This window comes from Geotrypetes seraphini, chromosome 12 (genome assembly GCF_902459505.1).
Source record: "Geotrypetes seraphini chromosome 12, aGeoSer1.1, whole genome shotgun sequence".
Lineage (NCBI taxonomy): Eukaryota > Metazoa > Chordata > Amphibia > Gymnophiona > Dermophiidae > Geotrypetes > Geotrypetes seraphini.
Window position 1 is genome coordinate 100757887 of NC_047095.1, and position 26691 is coordinate 100784577.

Below are 26691 nucleotides of genomic sequence, written 5' to 3' on the forward strand. Positions count from 1 at the left end.
CGTATTTACTGGAATTAGAACATAAGAACATAAGAAATGCCTCTGCTGGGTCAGACCTGAGGTCCATCGTGCCCACCAGTCCTCTCACGCAGCAGCCCAACAGGTCCAGGACCTGTACAGTAATCCTCTATCTATACCCCTCTATCTCCTTTTCCTGCAGGAAAGTGTCCTATCCTTTCTTGAATCTCAGTACCATACTCTGCCCTATTACGCCCTCTGGAAGCGAATTCCAGGTGTCCACCACACGTTGGGTAAAGAAGAACTTCCTAGCATTTGTTTTGAATCTGTCCCCTTTCAACTTATCCGAATGCCCTCTTGTTCTTTTATTTTTTTGGAAGTTTGAAGAATCTGTCCCTCTCTACTCTCTCTATGCCCTTCATGATCTTGTAAGCCTCTATCATATCCCCTCTAAGTCTCCTCTTCTCCAGGGAAAAGAGTCCCAGTTTCTCCAATCTCTCAGTGGTTTTCCATCCCTTTTATTAGACGTGTCACTCTCCTTTGAACCCTCTCAAGTAACGCCATATTCTTCTTAAGGTACGGCAACCAATATTGGATGCAGTACTCCAGATGCGGAAGCACCATCGCCCTATACAACGGCAGGATAACTTCTTTCATTCTTGTAATAATACCCTTCTTGATTATACCTAGCATTCTATTCACTCTCTTAGCGGCCGCTGCACACTGTGCCGTCGTCAATTTGGCAAATTTTGTGATCAAGTGATGTTAAAGTATAAAATGATTGCATCTTATGTTACACTTGTTGAAAGTTTTAAAAATGAATAAAGATTTATAAAAAAAAAAAAAAAACAACTTGGCAAATTTTCTGGTTACAAAATAAATTGGAGTAAATTGGAGGTTCTTCCATTAAATGTGTATTATATAAAGGGCTTATTTGATTAATTCCCATTCCTTTGGAAGGAACAGGGTATAAAGTATTTTGGTATCATGATTCAAAGAACTTTGGAAGATACAATGATAGTAAATGAAAAATATTTGCTGAAAGTCAAATAAATTTGTGAGCATTGGAACCCATTACATCTTTCTTGGTGGGGGAATCCAAACCATCAAAATGATGATTTTGAATGTATGTTACTGATGAGTATGTTACTGATTTATTTCCAAGGGTCCTTTTATAAGGAAATTGAATGGGATCCTTACAAAATTTATTTGGCTGGGTAAATCTGCTGGAACAGCTTTAGTATCTTTGCAAAAACCACAAGGAGGGAGGGGTAAATTTTCCAGATTTCTATAGATACCATCAAGCTTTCATTATACGGCAGGGTATGTATTGGATCCTTCCTGAAGTCTTGGAGCATCTTCCGGACTGGCTGATTTTATTTATTTATTTTTTAAACTTTATTTAGTTTTTAATGCCAACAAAAAGTGCAATACAATTTATATACAAATAATGATAATCAACCAAGCACTTATAATCAATCACTATCTATACAAAAGATAAAAATTCCCTCCCTCATCCTGGCTGATTTTAGAAAGGTGACTCATGTCCCATTACAGTTGAGCCACATTTTGAGTATCAAGTTACCCTGAATTTATAAGGACAATAGTATTTTTTTTGCCACATGGAAAACCTTAAACCCACAATTTATTAAAAATAAAGATAATTCTGAATTAATTATATTTCTCAACAGATCAGCTATACGTCTCCAAATCCTTTTTCAAGTGATACATCTTCATATTTATACCAGATTATGCCAAGAATTATTAAAATCATTCCTGGGATCATGAAGTTATTAAAGCATTTCAAATGGACCTGGATTGGTATCATCGCACCTGATGATGACAACAGCCTGACATTTGTCCAGATCCTGAAAGAAAGGATTGAGAAAAGTGGAGCCTGCATTGAATTCATAGAAATATTCAGTCAGATCAATTATTTTACAATAGAGAGAGATGCCGAAATTGAAGAGAGCATTCATAAAACATCAGCTAATGTGATCATTGGTTTGTTTAATAGAGAAGATAGTCATGGTATCATTTTAAGGAACAAATGTCAGATGATACCTGGTAAGGTCTGGATTATAATAAGTGATTTGGGTTATCTAGTGAAACCTCGCTACAAGAATAACACCCTACTATTCTCAAAAGTAAAGAAAAATATTCCAAGCTTTTTAAAATTTATACGTGAGGTAAAACCTATTATGTTTCCTAATAAATTTATGGTTGACTCTTGGTGGACTGCACTGTGCCATAAGAATTGCCACCAAAGCATCAAAAGATCCTGCAGTACAAATAGAGATTTAACCCATGAGTACCTCTGTAACAATGCTCATTATGCCAACAGCTATTACATTTATAATGCTGTGTATGCCCTGGCACATGCACTGAGAGATAAGCTTTTCTCTGGATCTGGGAAGAACACTGCATGGAATGGAGACCGAAAAACATTATCAGATTATTTGCCTTGGAAGGTAAGATCATTTCATAGGGGAATGCTATATTCAGAAAGCAAAACTGTGCAGAATAAGGGCAAGGAAGGAGAATAACTTGGCTACATCCAAATAAATTCAGGATATTCAGTGCTGGCCATCATCTGAATATCTATAAGTTTTAGCACTTATTTTCAGCAGTAGGCAATTATAGACAGGTTTTATTTGAAAATTAATTACAGACCTATAGAGGGGCATAATCAAAACTTTGAAATGTCCAAAAAAACAAACAAACAAACACATACTAAGTCAGCACTTGGACGTCCTGATAGCTGGGACATCCAAGTTCTGATAATCAAAACCAGCTTTCTGGATGTGCAACAGCACTTCTAAGCTGTACATCCAGAGCTCAAAGGGGCCTGTTGGGAGTAATGTTATAGGTGGGAATCAGGCAGGCTTTAACCTGGATGTACTGTAGCTATAATCAAAGCTTTCCTAAAGGGAACTTTGATGCCAGCAGTTAGACCTTTTTTAGTTAGTCTAAGTGCCCAAAAGCTGCCCAAACTGATCATATGGGGGGATTGAAGCATGATCCCCCCTTACTCCCCCAGTGGTCACAACCTCCTTCCACCACCTAGAGATGGGGATAAAACAGCACATTGAGGGCTTTCCATCAGCTGATCATGGCAGAGGAATCCCATCAGCTAAGCTGACAGGAATCCCTAAAACCAGCTCAACTGATGGGAATTCCTCTGATATGATCAGACAAAGTTGTTGGGTATATCTATAAATTTGCTTTTTTGTGTGATTTTCAGATAGACATCTGGCAGCTTTGACAATTTTTTTCTCTGAGTTTGTGGTTGTCATGCCTATAACCTACCACCTCAGACTCCTCCTATTAAAAATTCCCCTCATAGGTTGGGGATTTGAATTTTAGGTTCTAGAAAACTGACCTGAACACAGGCACTTAAATTTGAATGAAAACATTTTTAGATTCAGGATTATAAATGTACTGTCTTCTAACACTCTCTAGGTAAAGAGAAAAGAAATACCATAGGTCAATTCTTAACAGTTTAGGTGACGTGGAGGGGTAGAATAAAAAAAAACGTCTCAGTCCTTTTTTGGCCTAAGGCCTTAAACGTTGAAAGCAGAAGCAGGGAAAGTGTCCATAACCAAAACAAACGTCCTTGTTTTGATAATGGCCTGCCTCTACCTTCAGCTGTTTAAACGCCCAGCCAACCACTACATCTACAAGTACACCCCCACGACGTCTACACTTATACCCCATAATGAACCAAAAAAATGCATAAGCCTAAAATGTCCAACACAAGGGCTTTTAGGCGAAGGAGGTGCCAGTCCTTCGCCTAAAAGCTGGATTCTGTAACCGGTGTCTGTCAAAAACAACACCGGTTACACAATACCCCCAACCCTCACCCTGGGGCAGGAGGGAGCCCAAGACCCCTGCCCCAGGCACCCGCGGCACCCCCTGACAACATCAGGGCAAGAGGGAGCCCAAGCCCTCTTGCTCCACAGCAGCCGCGGCACCCCCGATGATATCAGGGCAAGAGGGAGCCCAAGCCCTCTTGCCCCGGCGATCATGCCCCCCCCCCCGCCGAGTATGATTGGGCCAGTTGAGAACACAAATCCTCCTGGCCCCGGAGACCCCCGCCCTGACTGGATCTGGCCAGGAGGGAGCCCAAGCCCTCCTGGCCCCGGCGACCCCCAGGAGAGATTGGGCATCTCTCCTGCCGTGAGTCACGGCAGTTCGGGTAGAGGGGTGATGGCATCGCGGTAGGGCAGATGAGGCATCTCTCCTGCCGCAATGCTTGCGGTGGAGGTGTAGGCAGGTTGCCGGGCTGCTGAACTGATTCGCGCCTGCGGCCATCAGCTCAGCAGCCCCTTTTATGGCACTTAGACCTGGTTTGACCGTCTAAGTTAAAAAGGTATAAGTGCCAACTAGGCAACCTGCCTAAGGTGTAGGTCGGCCACCCACCCACTGCCTGCCCTTTCCCCTCCTCTAAACACGCCTCTTTACTCTCTGTGCATTTAGAGGCAGGAGAAAGGCCTAAGCTGGTTTTAGATACGTCTAAAAACCAGCTTTGGTTATGGGTACTTGGACAATCAGGCTTTTTGATCGTCCAAGTAGCCATTTAGGACACTTTTTAAACTTTTTTTTTTTTATTATGAACGCCATAGTATACAAACAAGAATAAATTAATATTTTTGTTTATAATTCTTGGTAAATTTACTTGTTTTGTCTTATAGAAACAGAAAATGTCAGCAGGTAAAGATCTCTTTTTCCCACTCAGTCTGCACATTTATAATATAAACAGTAAGTGTGACACTGATCCCCTGTTTTACTAAGGTGCGCTATGCATTTTTGCGCATGCAAAATATATGCGTGTGCTAACCGTTAATGTGCCCATAGACTAACATGCATGTGTCAGCGTTTAGCGTGTGGTTAGCATGTGCTAATATTTAGCATGCGCTACAATGCTTAGTTAACCTTTGTAAAAGGAGACCTAACCCCTTCTTTTGCAATGCGCTAAGCGATTAGCACATGCTAACTGATTTACCGCACGCTAATCAATTTAGCACATACTAAATGATAATGTGTCCATAGGATATACTATACGTGTTTGTGTTTATTGCACGCTAAATCAATTAGCGCATGTTAAATTGACTACCGCACCTTAGAAAAAGGACCCGTGAGTCTGTGTTTTTCTCTTTCTTTCTCTCTTTTCCCCTGCATTTTTAATTTGTATCAGGGTTTAAATCCAACATCTCAGTTATCTACCAGCCTTTAAAAAAAAAACATTTCTTTAACTTCTTATAATAATGCCTCAATTATTAGGTATTTCTTCTATGGAAAATGAAGCATACTTCTTTCTTATTAAAGACTGTTAGAAATTTAAATGGTTGACAAATTATTTCTAAAAATTTTAATATGTTGACTCTATGGGCTCCTTTTATCAAGGTGCGATAGGCGGTTAACGTGCGTTAAACCGCCTGCCATGCTAGTCGCTAATGCCTCCATTGATGAGGTGTTAGTTTTTAGGCTTGCCGCGGGGGTTAGCGCATGATGAAATGTCCGATGCGCTAACCCCCATGTCGCACCTTGATAAAAGGAGCCCTACATGATTCTGAAATCATTCCACCATACAATGTCATTTTGTACACGCGATTACCAAATGCTGCCAGTCACCACATTTCTTTAATTACGCATTATGTCCAGTTATTCAAAACTTCTATCATTATTTGTAGGCATTCTGTTCCTAATTCTATAAAGTCCGCTTAAGGTTTGCTATTGATATTGGCATCAGTTGTATAAAACTTTGGTTCCCATTATATAGGAATAACACGAGAGAATTGAAATAAGCAAAATAAATGCATGACACAATTTAATTGATGTGAACATACTTTAAAAGCCAGTGGAAAGCAAGAGAGATATGTTCAACTCTTATATCATGGCAAAGGCTCTCCCTACCTCTATTGATTAAATACTTAAAGCAAATGGTCTCATATAAATATAAAGTATGTAGAAAAAATAATAAATTACTTATCTTAAATAGGTCTGTGAGAGCTCTTGCAATCTGATTGTATTCCAAATGGAGGGCACTAAACAAAAACATGCCACGAGTCCTTAACCAACTGAAAAAAAAATTTGGTGTGCTCCCAATCCCAATTTCTCCACAAAGTGATTTTAAAGTGCAGCTGAATCAATAAAAGTCCAAATTCATAAAGTTCATCATCCAATAAATATGTAGTCAATCCAAAACAAGTGCAACTTCTTCAACACAGATGGTGTTTCAAAATGCTTTGTCATGATGCCGCTGAACCTGGTCAAATCAGTCTCCACTCCTCACCTGCATTTTTCTTCCTCTTGAGAAATAGTTTTTTTGAAACATGATCTGTGTTAAGGAAGTTGCACTTGTTTTGGATTGACTACATATTTATTGGATGATAAACTTTATGAGTACCAATAGCTGCAATTCTGTTAATGGTGCTTAAGTGTGATTGACACATGGCCAGCACAGTTTTTCTAGGTGATGTATACAGAACCTGGCCCCATAAAATCAAGGTCTCTCTATCCAAAGTCCATCATGAGAGACTCCACAGGCAGTTAAATTGTCATGGAACAGGGGACAGTGTACTGTTATGACTAAAAGTTGGTTAAACAATAGAAAACAAAGAATAGGGTTAAAACAGGAATGTAGAGAGAGCTCAAGGATCCAAGATGGCTGCCACTATCTGAATGCTGTCAGGTCGTCTGAGAGCGTTTTTTCTCATACCTTTCAACGATGCCGAAAAGAAGGGGCAGAAGCGTTGGTGGTGCCTCCCAGCGATTGGTGCCCACAGTTCCTACCATCGAGGACATTTTCAGACGCCTGCAAATGGAGCAAACTGCCTCGGGGAATCGCTCATTGAGAGTGCCGGCAGAGAGGAGTGCTTCAGCAGAAACCCACGGGCTAGACGTCACTCTGAGCCCCGACGTCAGGACGCCTCCCCTCCAGCCGCTGCCGCTGGGAGCCAGCTCACCACGAGAGGAGAATGTGTCCGAAGAGGCAGTATTCTCCCCTCGAGAGGCCAGTGAATCGGAGGGCTCGCTGCAGGAAATGGCTCAAAAGGACTTGCTTCTTTTGGAAAAACCAGCGACCGGTTCATCTTTTGCTATTGAGGAACAAGGCACTGGGGAGGTAAACCAATCATCTGAGCCTGCTTATACTATACTAATAGTTCCTTTTGCTCCAGTTAAGCTCCCAGAAGTTACACTAGACTCACTTTGGGAATTAGCATTGGCATTGGGGAATTCCTTGAATCCTCAAATTAAAAATTTAGATAAAGAATTGAAAGACCAGAAAGAAGAAATAAAAACTTTGAAAGAAGATATTATATTATTGAAATCAGATATGCAAGAAGAAAAGAAGGATATAAAAATGATTGGAAGCCATCATGATTTACTTGTAAAGGATAATTTGATTATAAGGAGAAAATTGGAAGTACTTGAAAACAATAGTCGTATTAATAATTTACGTTTAATTAATTTTCCAAGGGTTCCGTCAATTTCCCCAAGTGAAATGATAAAGCGCTACTTTCTGGAAATACTTAAAATTCCTGAGAACTCTTTACCACCTTTGTCAAGAGTGTATTATCTACCTACAAAGACTCAGGACCCTCAGAAGAAAGAAGGTGTTGGAAAACCTCAGGAAAGTTCCCTGGACGTTTCCGCTTTATTGGAACAATCAGATGGAGAAGTGGCTATTTCAGCCACTCTCTTATTGTCTGTGGCTTTGGCTCCAGACAAAGATTGGATCCTTAAACTTTTCTTTAAAAATAGATCCAGAGACTTCCTGGGTTTCCATATTCAAATTTTTCCTGATGTCTCTAGGGAGACTCAAAAGAGAAGAAGGGAATTTATATTATTTAAACCAGGTGTGACTCAAATTGGAGGTTTATTTTTCCTTAGATATCCTTGTAAATGTGTAGTGAGCTATCGTACTTTAAAATATGTGTTTTTTGAACCGGCTCATTTGACGGCTTTCCTCTCCAATAAGCGCCTTGAAATGGAATAATATCTAAGTCCGAGTAATAATTTAGCTCTGTTTCAGCATCAGATAGTGAGCTTTCTTGTTAATTATTAGATGGTTCAATCACTACTATTTCTTAATCATGGATCCTAATTTTGAGGACTAGTGTGTGATTAAGTAGAGAAATAATTTCCTATTATAATTTGATTTATTTTCTGGATGGAAAGTAATTTTAATACTATGTTATCTTAATTACACTTTCTGTACAAGATGATATGCTTGTTAAATAATGTGAAAACTTATAAATAAATAAATAAATTTAAAAAAAAAACAGGAATGTAAATAGAAAAGTACCTCAGGGATCTGAACAGGGACTGGTGCTTTTTAACATATTTATAAATGATTGAGGAATGGGAACATGAGTGGGGTGATCAAAAGTGCCAATGACACAACATTTTTCAACATTGTCAAATTGAATGCAGATTGTAAGAAACTGCAGGAGGACCTTGTGAGTCTGGGAGACAGAACAGTTAAAATTCAATGTGGACATGTGCAAAATGGTGTAAATAGGGAAGAATAACCCAGATGATACTAAGTTCCACATTGGGAGTCTCCACCCAGTAAAGGATTTAGGTGTGATTGTGTTTTTAATGTGTGCCCTTGTGAGTGAACATCAGACTGGCAAATTATAATTATTCTTAAACAAATACATAAGTAAATAAATAAATGGGAACTTGGCAGTTCCAGGCATTCCTGAAAACATGTCATTTATTCCTTAGCTTCATCGTTATCTGAAGAATGTACACTTTAAGAATGTGCTTGGTGAAGACATCTTTTTTGATGAGAATGGAGACCTACTCATGGAATACAGTATTATTAATCTGATCTCTCTGAAAAATAAAACAGTGCAATATGAAATTGTTGGAAGTTACAAACCTTATGCTCTCCCTGGGGAGGATTTCACCATCAATGAAAACATGATAGTGTGGGATGCTGCATTTGCTCAGGTGAGAGTGATGAAACATTATTTAAAATCCCTCATAATACAAAAGGTATTTCATGTTGTGATAAAACAAATAGTAATTGTTCTAATTCATTATTGGCCGTTGTTGGTTTTGCTAAATCCTAGGTGGTTATCTTTGAGGGGGCTAGAGTCAGTGTAGCCATTGACCAAATCATGGGTTGGGTTGGCAGTGATTGTATCGGTGATTGAGTCAGGTCTGAAGTGATTCTGGCAGTTTCTGGGCCTCTGGACTGTAGAAGAAGGCAAGCAGGAGGAAGGCAGGGCCATATGGGCAAGGACCAGGCCTGTACCAATGCATGGACTAGATTTTAAGCATTGCCACATTCATGCGCATTAATGTGGGTACAAAGATATCATTGAAGAAGTATACCAAGAGCAGCAGGGCCGGAATGAGGCCTAAATATACAAGGAAGCATCAAAAAGATAAGAGAGGACCAGCGGTGGAAGAAGACCCTGTGCTTTGAGGCAAAAAGCAGGTGAGCAGGCCCAATTAGGGATACAGCTAGGAGGTGTAGGTTATTTATACCCTCTCCTTCTCAGACTGAGGTAAAAGGTATCCCTCTTGAAATAAGCTTTGTTTTGTAGTCGTGCACACCGAGGGTTAAATTGATACCTTTCCCCAGGAGAAGGGGTGAATTACATAAACAAAATAATAATATATAATAATATGGTATAAACTTGAAATAAAAATAGTTCATTAAACGTATAATAAAATAAATATAAAGAAGCACTAAGGATTCAGAATTTAAATTAGAAATAATATTTAATAAACAAATGCTGTAAAGCAAATCTAAACAAAGAGATTCTACTTCCCCTCTGTAAAATTCTTCTTTTTCCTCAGATTTGGGTATTTGAGGCTTTATGTTCTTGCTATGTAGGGGTACCACGTAGGCGCGCTGTTGCTAGCAGACTCTCTCTTGCTGGAACCAACCTACTACTCTGACTTAAACAAACCAATAAGGGAAAACCCTATCCTAATCTAATAACCTCCAAATTGCCTAAATATACTTTCTAAGCTAGAAAAAAAATAGATAATTGATATTCAAGTTTTTCAAGTTTTTTATTAGGATTTTATATACCGCCTATCAAGGTTATCTAAGCGGTTTTTACAATCAGGTATTCAAGCATATTCCCTATATTTTTCCCTCCCCAGAATTTCCTATTTTTAAAATCACTCAAATTTCCTATATCTCAAATCACTCCTATATCTCAAATCACTCAGATTCTTAATAAACTTTACAACAGATATTCTCAGGAAAACGTTCCCAAAACAGTTTACCAATTTTCTTTTATCAATATTCTCTTATAACATTCCACAGGAATCTGTCACAGGATCTCTCATAAAAATCTCCTCCAAAAATCAGCACCACAGAAGTCACTCAAAGATCCTCTCAAACATTTCCCAGAAGAGTCTCACAGAAGAGCAAACTGAAAAAATCAGCACAATAAATTTCTCACTTATAGAATCTCTCAAACACTTCTCAGAAGATTCTCACAGAATATCAGACTGCAACTTTATTCAGAACTCAGAACCATATATTTCTTAGTCGGGGTATCTCTCACACATTTCCCAGAAGATTCTCGCAGAACATCACAAAAACTCTCTTCAGACTCACAAACATTACCAGCATCAATACCAAACTTCAGACCTTATCCAGAATTTCACAATCCTTCACAAATTCAAATAAAAACCACCAGAATTACCTTCTCACCAGGCACAGAAACCAAAACACCTCCACACAGATCCAAGTCACCCTCCCAACTGTCAAATCTGACAGTTAGAATGTTCAAGCAGCTGATGCTGATCTCTGCACTAGGACAGCAGACCTGTGCAGGAAATTAGCAACAGAAAACCTCAAAACTGCACCAATACAAACAATACACAAACCTCTCAAAAATAAGAAAAAAATACAGTTATTAAATTCCAGACCCTCTCTGTTTCTTTAAACCCTGTTTTTTCACTCAGTATCTTTTAAACTTTTAATCCTGGTTACATTAGGTTATTTTTTTAATATCTGTATTCATTTTGAAACCACAAGTAAGTGCAATATATAATACAATCATATTACACTATAAAAGCACTTAAATACAATTAAAAATGCAATCTATGACAAACAGATATATCACCCCCTCCCCCATAATTATATTATATATATTTTTTTACATTTCTTTATTCATTTTATATCATAGAACAAGTGTACATAAATGTATAAATTAATATCTATTAATATCACTTGAAAATCTTACTAACACTCATCATAAATACATACAATATTATAACCCTTCCCACCCACCCTTCCTTAATTATTCCAAATAGACACATCCTAGTATTATTATACACTAAATATTCAGCAACGCTCTGCAAAACATCCCCCCTCCAAAAGTACACTCAAATTCAGAAATTTAAAAATATGTTCCAACCCACCCTGGACGTGTATGACCATAGGGCAAAATCACCAATCACTCTTTGCAAAATTTTGTCAATGGCTCCCAAATCTTCAGAAACTTCTTATAATGTCCCTGTTGTATAGCCATAATATGTTCCATTTTAAAAACATGGCAGAGAGACTCCCACCAAAAGGTATAGTTTAAGTGATCCCAGTTTTTCCAATTCCTTAAAATAAGCTGTATGGCAACTCCTGTCATAATAAAGAGAAGTTTATTATTGTGAGATGATATTTGACTTTTAGTTCTCATCATAGTGCCAAATAGCACAGTGTCATATGTTAGTGCCACTGGATTTTCCATTACTTTATTCACCTGATCTCCAAAATTGAAGTATCAAGGGACAATAATATAATCTCCCAGGTCTAATGTCCCAGGTTCAAGATGAAAGTGCCAGCATCTATTAGACTTGGAAATATCTAATTCCTGTAATCTAACCGGAGTCCAACACGCTCTATGAATCAAGAAAAACCACATTTGTTTCATAGATGCAGACACCGTACATCTCATCCTCCAAGCCCAGATCTGTGGCCATTGAGACACAGTAATTTGATGCTTTATCTCAATTCTCCAAATGTCACAAAGACCTGTTTTTTGGTTTCTTATTCAAAAATCCAGATATTAATTTATACATTTTAACAAAGAATACAGACCAAAGTGAGCCACATATGTGTGTTCTTCACACTGGCCCCATGTACAGCACAACAAGTCCCAACTGTCCCTCCTACCTCCACCCCCACCTCTCCTCCCACACAGCATCACATATTCAGCAAGTAGCTACGGGCTCTGGGAGACAAGCTATCAAATACAGGGGACCAAAATCTATAGAAACCGCCACCAGGCAGCCTGAGAGGCTCTCTTGACGTCCAAACGCTCCATGTGTAACAAGGCATAGACATCATTCTTCTACTTTGTCACTGAAGGGGCCTCCTGCTGGCACCAATTACAGAAAATACATTTACGTGGCAAAAGGAACAACCACTCGAGCAAGCAGTTAGTTACATTCCACGTGCCCAGCGTGAGAAAATTAGAAAACAGATAAACGACCGCTTGCATGGTAAGCGCCTATGCAAAAGTCCTGAAAGTTAAGTCACCACAGAAGTCCAGAAGCACTGAATTGGCACACAAGTCCAGAACATATGATACAAAGAAGCAGTTTAATCTGGGCTCATGTTAAGAGGTTCAGCCTGGTTCATGGCTTCAGTCTCACCTGGTGGATGCATAGGGGTTGTCAAGTAACGGCTCAAAGACAGAGCCATTTGGTGGCTGTATGCTGGGCCTAGGCCTCATGAGGAGGGATTACATGAGAAGGAAACATATAAAAAAAATAAATGAAAAAGAAGCTCCTTGAAGGTAGGAAATAAGGAAAAGGAGTTTATTTGATGTTACATTTGTGGTGAGGTATATTGTAACTGGATATTTTTGTTTGCAGGGCTAAAAGAGCTGATCTCTGTCCCATGCATGAGGCTTCTTGTAGCAGAGATCAGCAGTGCTGATTGGAAGTTCTAAATCTACTGGTTTGGCAGTTGGGAATGAGCATTTGTGACAAGATGCTTTGTGTCGGTGGCTGTCTTTTTGTCAACTGTAAAATTTGAGTATTGAGTGTCTGTTTAGTTAAATAATATATAGTAGAGCCTGCAGGTTACAATTGGCTCTCAGTGTATGAATGTGGTTCTGCTGGATTGGATTTTTGTGAGAGAGTTCCCAGTTCATTTTAATTGACTGTTTAATATTTTCAGTTTTCATTATTCACTAAAAATAGTAATTTTAACAGATGTTTTAGTATCTAACTCCATTGAGGATAAAGGAAGCTGATTTCTATTGTGTCCACCCTCTTTGAGGTAAAGGTAACACAGCTCCTGTTTGTGAGAGAATTTAAGAAGGCTCCCCTGATATTAAATTTAGATGTGTCAGGCATTATTTGAAATTGAAAAAGGTGACCTGGTTTGTATGAACTTGAAAGAAACACATTTAAATATCAGTGACACACATTTATTTGTGATCTTGGGTGTTATTTTTGACAATTATCTGTCTCTTGATATTTTTGTAAGGACTGACTATAAATCTTATTTGATTTAAGAAGCAGATTTTGGAAATTGAGAATCTATTCTGATTTTGCTTCTACTTTTTTGGGGAGAGTTTAGCTTAGGGCTCAATCAATTATTTGTTTATTTTATAGCCACTTACAACAAAGCAATCTTTAAATTAACCTTTGTCAAAGAAGAAATAGAAAATAAATATACTTTTTGATAGAAAATAGGGGTTTTGCCTTTTTGAGTTAGGTTAGTAGGTTGCTGCAAAATCTTCAGAGTACTTCAGTCAAGAGTGCTGGTACCTACCACAAGCAAGAAAAAGAAAGAAAGATATTTTCACATACTTAGCTGGTTCTGAGAAGAGAGAAAATCCAGTCAACTCCAATCTTCAATTTCACCTGTACGATAAAACATTGCACAGTCAGATTCTTTTAATTACCAATATTGTTCAAACTTGTGCACAAATCTGATAGTTTAGACTTAAAGAAAGAAGTTTGGTTTACTTTATTTGACATTTATTTTTCTTATGAAGAGGTATACATTTTCATTCCAAGAGTATTTAGTTCTGGAAATTGTTTACTAATGGTTAGAACAAAAAAAAATATATAACTGTAAATTATTTAACATTAAAATTTCTTTTTTCTTGTTTTTATTACATTCAAATTTTAAATAAAACTTTACTCCGATAGTTGTAACATTTTTCCTGAGTTTTCCTTAGCTTACAATTCCTCCTATTGCTTTCAGAGGTGATAGGAAGAGGCTAGTTTATTTAATAAGTATTTACTCTCATTTACCTCTTCTTCTACAAAGATATGCTAGCGGCTGCCACATGGTAACAGCCCTGAAGCCCATAGAGATTTAAAGGGCTTCGTGGCCATTATCGCGTGTTCTTTGTATTGTTGTTTGGGGTAACCACACAGCTTCAGTTGGTACCTTGTAATTACTAGTACTGTCCTGAGGGTGGGGCTATAGTAGAACAGCAGAATCTAGTGTGGGAAAGCCTACTAGAGCATCTCACAGGTATCTTAAGTAGACTGGTGGGTGGACTACTGAGCCATGGAAAGGAGAAGCCTGTCTCATAAGGCACAATAACCATTACTTTTATGGTAGAACGTGTGACCGTACCAAAACCATACTATACAGCCATTTAGATGCTCACTGCAGCCATGGGGGCTATTGGGGTGGTAGACAGGTGGGTATAGTTTTGTTTTGATTGAGTTTTAGAGGGCTTAGCATAAATTATAAGGGGGTTATGGTGAGATATATATTTGGCACCCTTTATATGAAGTTCACAGCAGTACCCTCTAACGTGCCCACTTCTCTGTTGGATGTCTATATGGCCAGTCCATCAAAATACTGACCCCTCCTATGTCTAAATGGGAATGATTTGGATTTTTAATAAGAACATAAGAATTGACACTGCTGGGTCAGACCAGTGGTCCATCATGCGCAGCAGTCCGCTCACTCAGCGGCCCTCTGGTCAAAGATCAGCAACCTAACTGAGACTAGCCCTACCAGGGCACTTTCTTGTTCAGCAGGAACATGTCTAACTTTGTCTTGAATCCTTGGAGGGTGTTTTCCCCTATAACAGCCTCTGGAAGAGGGTTACAGCTTTCTACCACTCTCTGGGTGAAGAAGAACTTCCTTACGTTTGTACATAATCTATCCCCTTTCAACTTTAGAGTGCCCTCTCGTTCTCCCTACCTTGGAGAGGGTGAATAACCTGTCCTTATCTACTAAGTCTAACCCCTTCTGTACCTTGAATGTTTCAATCATGTCCCCTCTCAATCTCCTCTGTTTGAGGGAGAAGAGGCCCAGTTTCTCTAATCTTTTGCTGTAGAGCAGTTCCTCCAGCCCCTTAACCATCTTAGTCATTCTTCTCTGGACCCTTTCGAGTAGTACTGTGTCCTTCTTCATTTACGGTGACCACTGCTGCATGCAGTACTCCAGGTGAGGGCGTACCATGGCCCGGTACAGCGGCATGATAATCTTCTCTGATCTGTTCGTGATCTCCTTCTTTATCATTCCTAGCATTCTCTTGGACATTTAAAAAAACAATGGCAAATGCATTTGGTGTTCTTTTGGCCTAGATGTCCTGGTAGCCAAGAAGTCAAAATAGTTGATTAAAAAAAAAACCCCTTTGATAGTCAACAGCTTGCCATTTGAAAATATCCATTTGTGTATCTCTAATTTTGGCCATTTGTAGAAAAAGTCCAAAGTTAGATTTAGGTCCTCTTTTACCAAGGTGTGCTAACCAATTAGTGTGTGCTAATTGATTTAGCATGCGCTATACGCCAATGCGTGCATGTTAGTCTATGGATATGATAGTGTTTAATGCACGCTAATCAGTTATCGTACCTTAGTACAAGAGGGGGCATGTCTTTCAGTGAACAAGTACTACCTTAATCGCCACTGCCATCATAATGTCCAAAAGATGTGATTGCTCATCGGTAAGAGTCAATGTATGAGATGCAGAATGATAAGCAAGTAGTGAACTGAAATAGAGATGGGCAAAATATCACAAATTAAAGCCCAAACCACTACCTAAAAGGGGTGTATCATGGAACAATTATAAAGCATATGCTGAAGGGGTCCAGGGAAAAAAACCATGTCTCCAACAGAATGAGAACGTCGTAGTTTGTGCTGCAGTTTGCTTTGTATGGAACCATAAGGCTCTGTGCATGAAAAATAGAAGGATTGTAAAATAGAAGCAGATCCAAGAGGTTTGTTGCTAATGGACCAAAAATATTTCCATTCTAAAGGTGTTAAATCTTCATGTAAATCTTGACTCCATTTCCACTGAACAACCAAGGAACTCTTATGTTTAAGTCTCAAAAGATGATATTCTGCTGAAAATGGGTGATGGTGACAAGGCAACTGAGGCAAACAGGTGATCACCGGTGCTGAGGAGAAACTGCATTTGTTGCAAAGATGAACCAAAATGCTGTCTACGTTGTAGATAGTGAAAAGATTAAGTAGACGGCAATCCATAGTGATCACGGAGTTCTTCAAAAGACTGAACTCTGAGGATTTTCTTAGGAAATCAGACTTCACAGGTGACCCTTGAGGGGAGGAATGCTGGCCTAGTGCCTAGCCCTCATTAAGCCTGGTTCTAAGAGTGAGGTTGTAGAAGATCAGCAGGCCCACCCCTAGCTCATTTTTACTTCTAGGTGTAAGTTCTTCTGCACCAAAGTATAGCTGGGAAACATCTTATCACCAAAGCTGCTGCTCAGGTTACAACTTCTGTCTCTGTGCAGACAGAAAATGTTACCCAGGCAGAGGGAGTAGTTCCATGTACAAGCTGTCTTCAGATTGAATCCCTCATGAAGGAAGTAAAAGAACTAAGAGAGGAGGTGGCAAGATTGAGAAGCATCTGTGAGAACAAGATGTACATCGATGGAATGATTCATGTGATGTCAAAGATTTCCAGTAGTGGGGAAGACAGGTGGACTCAGTTTATGGACACTGCAAGATTGGTACTGTGACTACCCCCACCCTTGAACTGAAGAACCAGTATGCTGTCCTGGAAGTAGATGAGATGAGAACAACCCAAGGAGAGGAAGGACCAGATCTTAAAATCCCAAAAAGTACTGGGTCTGTAACCACTATGAGGCATAAGGTAGGGTAGTTTGCAATTCTCTTCTGAAGGGTACAGAAGTGTATATCTGTAACATAGTAGATGACGGCAGATAAAGACCCGAATGGTCCATCCAATCTGCCCAACCTGATTCAATTTAATTTTTTTTTTTTTTAATTTTTTCTTCTTAGCTATTTCTGGGCAAGATTCCAAAGCCCCACCTGGCACTGTGCCCGGGTTCCAACTGCTGAAATCTCTGTAGACCAGACATGATGTCACGAGAGGTATGCTGTCTGCCTGGAGCCAAAATCCAAGATGTTACAGAGAGATTGCTGAGACTCATCAAGCCTGATGACTACTATCTAATGCTGATCATCCGCATCGGCACTCACAATACTGCCAGATACCCCTGCAAACATGTCAAAAGTGACTTTGTGGCTCTGGGAGAGAAGGTGAAGCAGTCAGGTGCACAGATGGTATTTTTGTCCATCCTCCCTGTCGAGGTTAAAAGCTAGGGTGGAGAAGCTTGCATCCTGGAGATGAATGATTGGCTATGTGGATGGTGTCATTGAGAGCGTCTTGGTTTCCTATACCATGGTATGACCTTCCAAGGTCTGCTTAGCAGGGATGGGATGCATCTATCAAAGAAGAGAAGAAGTGTCTTTGCCAGCAGGCTGATTAATCTACTAAAGAGGTCTTTAAACTAGAAGTGATAGGGCAGGGTGATCAAAGCTCCAGAGTAAGTATAAACCCTCAGGTAAGTAAATCACTTAATACCTCTACACAAATGGGAAAAGGGGGCAATGTCTGGAAAGCAGTATATACAAATGCTCGAAGCATGGGAAACAAGATTCTGGATCTAGAAGTTGTGATGGAAAAAGAGGAGTTGTATATAGTAGTGATCACATAGATATGGTTCATAGAGAACCATGACTGGGATGTAGTTATACCAGGCTATAATCTTTTCAGGAAAGACAAGGTAGGAAGAAAATGAGGAGGAGTAGCATTAAATGTTAAAGAACATATTAAAGCCACACAATTGCAGAATATGCAGGGCAAGGAAGAAGCACTGTAGACTAATTTGAAAAGAGGGAATAGTGAATATATTTACATTGGTGTGATGTACAGGCTTCCTTCACAGACGGAAGAAGTAAATAGAAATTTAATAGTAGACATTCAGAATATATCTAAAAAAGGGGGTCTTGCTACTAGGTGATTTTAACATGCCGGATGTTGATTAAGGTATCCCTATTGCAGGGTCTTCTAAAATTAGGGAGATTCTGGATTCTCTACAAGGAGAGCTGTTCCAGCAGTTAGTAATGGAAAACACATGGGATGGGGTCATAGTGGACATAATGTTTACAAACAGGGAAAGTTTTTCTGATGTTACAGTGGGTGATCATCTTGCATCCAGTGATCACTGCATGGTATAGTTTAATATTAAGATGGGTATAGAGAGGGCTTATTTAAAAGCAAAGTTCTAGACATTAAAAGAACTAACTGTTGGATGAGGGTTTATGTCAAGGAATTATTGTCTGGATGTGAAGGCCTGGAAGGAGTGGAAATGCAGTGGGAAAAACTGAAAGGAGCCAATATAAGGATGACAAACCTTTTGTGAGGCAAGTAAGTAAGAGGAAAAGAAGGCCACTTTGGCTCTCAAAAAATAGTAGCTGAGTAGATAGAAGAAGTGCAAAAGTGGCATTGTGAGACTCAAAGGTGAAGGGGAGGAATATGTAGAAACTGATAAAGAAAAGGCCAAATTGCTTAACAGATATTTCTGTTCTGTGTTCACGGCTGAAACACCAGGAGCCTGAACGCAAAAGACAAACGTGAATAAGGATGGAGGAGTAACAGACACTGATCAATTTTCAGAGGGTTGTATTTGTGAGGAGCTAAATAAAATAAAGGTAGACAAAGCAATTGGGCCGGATGGTGTACATCCTTGGGTACAGAAGGAATTTAGGAATGTTCAATGAGACTCTAGAGCCAAGAGTGGTACCGGAGGACTGCTGAAGGGCAGATGTAGTCTCCACAAAAGTAGAAGTAAGGAAGAAGTAGCAAATTACAGCCCTTTCAGGCTGGAAAAACTGGGACTCTTTTTCCTGGAGAAGAGGAGAATTAGAGGGGATATGATAGAGACTTACAAGATCATGAAGGGCATAGAGAAAGTGGAGAGGGACAGATTCTTCAAACTTTCGAAAACTACAAGATCAAGAGGGCATTTGGAAAAGTTAAAAGGAGACAGATTCAAAACCAATGCTAGGAAGTTTTTCTTCACCCAACTGGTGGTGGACACCTGGAATTCACTTCCAGAGGGTGTGATAGGACAGAGTATGGTATTAGGGTACAAGAAGGGATTGGACAATTTTCTGAAGGAAAAGGGTATAGAGGGGTATAGAGAAGACCTGTTGGGCTGCCGCACGGGTGGACTGCTGGGCACTATGGAGCTCTGGTCTGACCCAGCGGAGACACTTCTTATGTTCTTATGACTTCTGTGGTAAGCAAATTAATGGAAACACTTTTAAAACAGAGAATGGCCAAGTTTCTGGAATCCTGTGGATTACAGGACCGGAGGCAACATGGATTCACTAGAGGCAGGTCTTGTCAGACAAATCTGATTAATTTCTTTGACTGGGTGACCAGAGAATTGGATAGAGGATGTGCGCTAGATGTGGTGTATTTAGATGTTAGCAAAGCCTTTTACAGTGTTCCACACACACGTCTAATAAATAAACTGAGTGCCTTCAGGATGGATCCCAAAATGACAGGCTGGGTCAAGAACTGGTTGAGTGGAAAGCTTTGAGGAAATGGATGTTACCAGTGGTGTGCCTCAAGGTTCTGTTCTTGGGCCTGTTCTTTTTAACATTTTTATAAACAATATTGCTGAAGGGTTGGCGGATAAGATTTGCCTCTTTGCGGATGATACAAAAATCTGCAATAGAGTAGAGATGCTGGATGGTGTGAACAACATGAAGAAAGTCCTGGCAGAGCTTGAAGAATGGTCTGAAATTTGGCAGCTAAAATTTAATGCTAAGAAATGCAAGGTCATACATTTGGGCTGCAAAAACCCGAAATAAGGAGTGATGAGCTTATGTGCACGACAGAAGTGCGAGACTTGGGTGTGATGATCTTAAGGTGGCCAAACAGGTGGAAAAGGTGATGGTAAAAGCTAGGAGGATGCTAGGTTGCATAGGGAGAGATATGGCTAGTAGGATAAAGACAATATTGATGTTCCTGTTTAAGACTTTGGTGAAACCTCATTTAGAATATTGTGTACAATTCTGGAGGCTGCACCTTCAAAAAGATATAAAAAGATGGAGTCAGTCAGAGGAAAGCTTCTAAAATGGTATATGGTCTTCATCATAAGGCATATGGGGACAGACATAAAGATCTCAATCTGTATTCTTTGGAGGAAAGATATGAGAGGGGAGTTATGATAGAGACATCTAAACACCTACATAATATAAATGTGCATGAGTCAAGTCTCTTTTGTTTGAAGGAAACTCTGCAATGAGAGGACATAGGATGAAGTTAAGAGGTTCCGGAGTAATCTGAGAAAATACATTTTTATGGAAAGGGTCAAATGCATGGAACAGTCTCCCAGAAGAGGTGGTAGAAACAGAGACTGTGTCTGAATTCAAGAGGGCCTGGGATAGGCACGTGGGATCTCTCAGAGACAGAAAGAGATAATGGTTACTGCAGATAGACAGACTAGATGGGCCATTTGGCCTTTATCTGCCATCATGTTTCTATGTTTCTATCACTGCTTCAAAAACATATGGTCAGAAGTTGCAATTCTACTTAAACCCATAAAGGAGGTACCTAAACTACTCCCTACATAAATGCCTTCTTTTTAACTAGTTAAATATAACTTCCTACAATGTATGTGTTCTAGGAATAAACTAACAGTTAGTAAAATATTCCTACATTAGGCAGATCCTTCTGAAAGCAATTTTCTAAAGGGCAATTTGTAATATCTGAAGAAAAGATCTGAATAGTTCCATAAATGGACAGAAAAGTAATATTACATTTGGAAAAATTACAATCTATCGTCAACTGAACATAGAGTTTTTTCTCAACCCTCAGACACCTCCAGAATCCAGATGCAGTCAGAATTGTGTTCCTGGCTATAGGAAATTAACAAAAGAAGGAAAGCCTGTCTGCTGCTATGACTGTATTCCCTGTCCAAGTGGAGAAATCTCCAATGAAACTGGTGAGTGATGTGTAGCCCATGAGGTTCATGCTGGCAGGTTATTCAGAATGATGTCTGCTCTTTGAGATTTAGAAAAAACCAATAAAATACATACTGAAAAAAAGACCAATGGACCATCCAGTCCAGCATGTTGGCCCAGATTCTATAAAAGACACCTAGCTGATCTAGGCACCAGACTTAATTATTTAAAAAGATAATTGGTGCTAATAATAAGCAATTAGCACCATTTTCAAGTATGTGCCTAGTCCAAGGCTCCTACCAGGGTTGTGGGTGTGTTTGGTATGTAGGCTTCTGTTTTGGACTTTGGTGCCTAAATTTGGAACTGGTATTTAGATCAAGAAAACCCTAGGATAAATAGTGTCACCTACGATTAGTATATCTACTGGCACCTAAGTCCACTTTAGGCAAAGCTAGGCATAAATCTATAAATGCTGCCTAACTTAAAATTGTCATGTGCTATGTATTGTGTTTCTCAATGTCTATGGTATAGGTGCTGTTAATAGAATAGGGCCCTTATCTTCTACAAAGGTCAATTTTGGTTATTTAGAAGATCCCAGTAGATCTTAATATGAATGTCCATCCTTTATTCGTCAAATTCAGAAGTTTATATTAGAGGAGTATCCTAGTATTTAGTGCAGCAGCCTGAGAACCTGGTGTTCAAGCCAGGCTGGAAGACTTGAACAGCGGGGCCAAAAGAATTGCCAGAATGGAATCTCTCTCCCAACATAACTGGGCTAGAGACTCTGTTCTGTAAATTCAAATAACAGACATGAGAAAAAGCCAAGTAATAATCAAATACATTTTATTAATGCTTCACATGCCTGGGCAGATCCGATACATGCCATCAAAATTTTAGTGCTCTCCAAAAGGAGAAAGCAAGGACAAACAGATTTATACCCTATGTGACATCATTTGTAGTAATTATCATGCTTTTGAATACAATGGCACAGCTGATCACATGACTTCCTTTCCAATTTTACATTTAAATCCTTAATTTAATGTTAAGTCCATTCTAATGTTAAGTAGCAGTGTTTTACTTTTTCTCCATATAAATTCTAAATCACTTTTGATCTGACTTTTTCAGACAACAATCATGTCAGTATAAGGCCTGCATCCTGTAGACACATCCTAACTTCTGTATGACCTCCAATTAGCATTGTATAAGGAATAGATTCTCTCTGTAAAAAAAAACAAGTTCCCTGCTCCTTTGATAACCTTATCTTTAAATCCCATAGATGTTTTTTGCCTATGTCTTAAGGGTCACAAAGTCAAACTTCTGAACTTCCTTAGCATAGCTAGAATGCAGATACAATAATTTAGACATCCTAATCTTTGAGCAGAGGACTTTTACAATTATTGTAATCTTTATTTACAAGGTCTCAGGCTTTTCACTAGATCTCATTTTAAATTCCCTAAACTTTAATATATACAGTATTCTCAGCTTTGATTCATTCACAAAATCTAGTACAACAAATCAGTTTTCATATCATCTGTGACACCTATCAAATCTGTAAATTTCAGGAATTCTTCAATACTGGGGAACTGGGTTGAATTCCTACTACAATCACTTGTGATTCTAGGCAAGTCTCCATTGCCCCAGGTCCAAAATACATACTATGGGGTTCATAATAAAAAAAAAAAACATCTAAAAAGTGTCCTAAACGGCTACTTGGACGATAAAAAAGCCTGATCGTCCAAGTACCCATAATCAAAGCAGGTTTTAGACATATATAAAACCAGCTTAGGCCTTTCCCCTGCCACTAAACGCACAGAGAGAAAAGAGGTATGTTTAGAGGAGGGGAAAGGGCGGGCGGTGGGCCGACCTACACCCTAGGCGTGCAGCAGGTATAACCAAAACCTTAGGCAGGTTGCCTAGTCGGCACTTATATGTTTTGACTTAGATGAAGTCAAAATAGGTCTAAGTGTCGAAAAAGGGGCTGCTGAGCTGATCATGGCTGCTGCGATCAGCTCAGCGGCCCCAGCAACCTGTCTACCCCCTACAGCAATGATCGCGGCAGGAGAGATGCCTCATCTCCCCTACCGCGATGCCATCACTCCTCTACCCGAACTGCTGTGACCCGCAGCAGGAGAGATGCCCTATCTCTCCTGCCGCGGGTCGCAGCAGTTCAGGTAGAGGAGTGATGGCATCGCGGTAGGGGAGATGAGGCATCTGTCCTGCCGTGATACATCACCCCCCATATACAAATCAGGGCAAGAGGGAGCCCAAGCCCTCTTTCCCCGCGGCACCGACCCCCCCCCCCCAAGTACGTTTGGGGCAAGAGGGAGCCCAAGCCCTCCTGCCCCGGGCACCCGCAGAACCCCCGATTACGATCAGGCCAGGCGGGAGCCCAAGCCCTCCTGGCCTCTGGCCCCCCACCTCCCTACATGATTGGGCAGGAGGGAGCCCAACCCCTCCTGCCCAGGCGGACCCCCTACCCCCCACCCCCCCTACAATACGGGCAGGAGGGATCCCAGGCCCTCCTGCCCTTGACAACCCCCAATGACCGCCCCCCCGAACCCCAAATCAGCCCCCACCGCTAACCTGCCACCCCCCCCACCCCCAATCCCACCCTCTATACCTGTAAAATGTTGGCTGGACGGATGGGTGCCAAACCCACCCATCCGGCAGGCCAGCTGGCTACAGAATGGGGCCGGATTGGCCCAGGCATCTGAAACCCCGCCCACAGGTGGGGCCTAAGGTGCCTGGGCCAACCAGAATAGGCCCAGGAGTCTTAGGCCCCTCCTGTGGCCCCCCCTGGAAGACACACACACACACACACATGCACATCCTGGACTAAAAAGGGATAGAATGAGAATAAGAAATACATTTGGAATGGAGAACTAAAGGAAGGTGAGGAGAGAATGAAAGAGATAAAGAGACTCTAGAGCACAGGTGTCGAAGTCGGTCCTCGAGGGCCGCAATCCGGTCGGGTTTTCAGGATTTCCCCAATGACTATGCATTGAAAGCAGTGCGTGCACATAGATATCATGCATATTCATTGGGGAAATCTTGAAAACCCGACTGGATTGCGGCCCTCGAGGACCGACTTCGACACCCCTGCTCTAGAGTCTAGACCAAGGAGGGTCAGAGACAGAAGATATGCTGGAATATGGGGGTAGTGTTAGAGGGTACAGGAGGAAAGTAGGAATAAAAGTAGAGGAATAACCTAGGAGTGATGGAAGAAGATTCCAGGAAGGAAAGAGGGAAAAGAGATGCTGAACTATAAGGGGGATTGGTGCACAGGAGGAAGGAATTAGAGAAAATAGATATGGGGAGAAACAGAGAGTAGATGCTGGACATGGAGGGAGCACAAAGACAGTGACACATAGGGGTGATATTGAATACAAGAAGACATAATACAGAGAGGGAGGAAGAAAGAGTACAGTAGCTGAATAGAAGAGATAGGGATTCAGAGGAAAGATGGATAATGGACATAGAGAGCAAAGAAAGATCAAAAGTACAGTGGACCTTGTTAAGAGTTAAGATAAGCAGGAGACACTGGGACCAAATCAATGCTTAGACAACAAAGGAAGGAAAAAGGTTTTGTGTTTTGTTTCTGAATTCCTTTTCAAAGATGCCTTTGAGCAATAATTCTTAATTTTGAATTTATTAATAATGTTGTATTTGACCACGCATCTTAAATACCTAACCTTGTGTTTTTACCTGACCACCTTTTCTATAATAATTTGTAGTTCAAATCCCCTTTGCCACTTTGTTCTTGTTTGTTAAGTTTGTATATAGTCTAGTTTATTTTTTATGTTTCAATAATGTATTACTTTTAATATTGTAATTTTTACTGTTTTTTATGTATGTTCATCGCTTTGAAATATGATTAAGCGATTAATCAAAAACTTTAATAAACTTGAAACTTAAACTTGAATTTGTCAATTTTCAGCTTTGGGAAATGTGTATCTCTAATATCTTCCATTTCAAAAAAATGTCAGTATGTGAAGTTCACTAGGGTGCACCACTGCTCTGCTGGAATGTCTGTCTGGCCAGTCTACAAAGAACACACACTCCTACATCACTCCTACATCACTCCTACATCACAAAATGGTTCAAAATGATAGGTACACTTAGGACAAATGGCCATTTTCAAAAAATGAAGCTGTTTTTTTTCTGGTTTAAAAATGGGCATTCTCTTTACTGGATTTTTTTCCCCAAAATGTCCAAAATCGTATTTAGAAAATTATAGGATCTGATGAGGAATGTCACTATAGCAATAAGCAACCACAATTTTATGAAAGTCTGCAAAGCCAGCTGAGGATCAAGAAGTTCATTAATTATTAATGATTGGGTTTATGTTATTTGACAAAATCATATTTAGACATCATATTGAAAATGAACCTCCACATTTCTTTTCAAAATACACCCAAAATAAAAGTCTTCTTCACTTATGGGTGACCTGCTATAAAATCACCCTATGAATGCATTATAAAACTTTAAAAAATGAAGCTCAACCATACATTCTAGCATAACCTACAAGCCAAAGAAAAAAAATTATTTCAATTTAAAAAAGCAATATTTAGTTAGTTTCCTAAACTGATTTCAATTTTGAGATGATTAGAAAATATTCTTTCTTATTAGATATGGACAACTGTATGAAATGCCCAGAGGACCAATGGCCCAATGAAAAAAGAGATGTCTGTGTCCCAAAATTGATAAGCTTCTTATCCTATGAAGAAACTTTGGGAATCATTTTGACACTTATCAGCATTTTCTTCTTTCTCATCACTGCTTTCCTTCTGGGAATCTTCATAAAGTACCAAGACACTCCCATTGTGAGATCCAACAACAGAAACCTAAGCTACATTCTCTTAGTCTCTCTCATGCTCTGCTTTCTCAGCTCATTGATATTCATAGGCCATCCTGATGAAATGACTTGTGTTCTCCGACAGACTGCCTTTGGAATAACCTTCTCCATCTCTCTCTCCTCTGTCCTAGCAAAAACAGTCACTGTGGTCATGGCTTTCCAGGCTACCAAGCCTGGAAACAAGCTTCGGAAATGGATGGGTTCTAGGGTGTCATATTTTATAGTCCTTTCCTGTTCCCTTCTTCAAGTTCTCCTGTGCCTTGTCTGGTTGGGTACCGCTACTCCATTCCCACATCAAAACATTCAGTCAGAAGTTGGAACAATATTAATTGAATGCAATGAAGGGTCAGCATTTGCATTTTACAGTGTTCTGGGTTATCTGGGACTTTTGGCTGGTATCAGCTTTATTGTAGCTTTCCTAGCAAGAAATCTACCTGGCAGTTTTAATGAGGCCAAGCATATTACATTCAGCATGTTGGTGTTCTGTAGTGTCTGGATTTCTTTCATCCCAACATACCTGAGCACTAAGGGAAAGTATATGGTAGCAGTGGAGATATTTGCTATTCTGGCCTCTAGTTCTGGGATTCTGGGATGTATCTTTATCCCCAAATGCCACATTATTCTGTTGAGGCCTGACAGAAACAACAGGAAATACATAATAACAAAATAA

At 39.8% G+C, this 26691-nt stretch overlaps 1 protein-coding gene across 1 annotated transcript; it reads left to right on the top strand.

The window, feature by feature from the left end:
• The first annotated feature begins 1742 nt into the window (after positions 1 to 1742).
• On the top strand, positions 1743 to 26691 carry LOC117346180 (vomeronasal type-2 receptor 26-like). The gene is made up of 4 exons (XM_033915581.1): positions 1743 to 2429; positions 8695 to 8922; positions 21081 to 21207; positions 25796 to 26691. The coding sequence occupies exons 1-4, from the start codon at positions 1743 to 1745 to the stop codon at positions 26689 to 26691; spliced, it is 1938 nt and encodes a 645-aa protein (XP_033771472.1).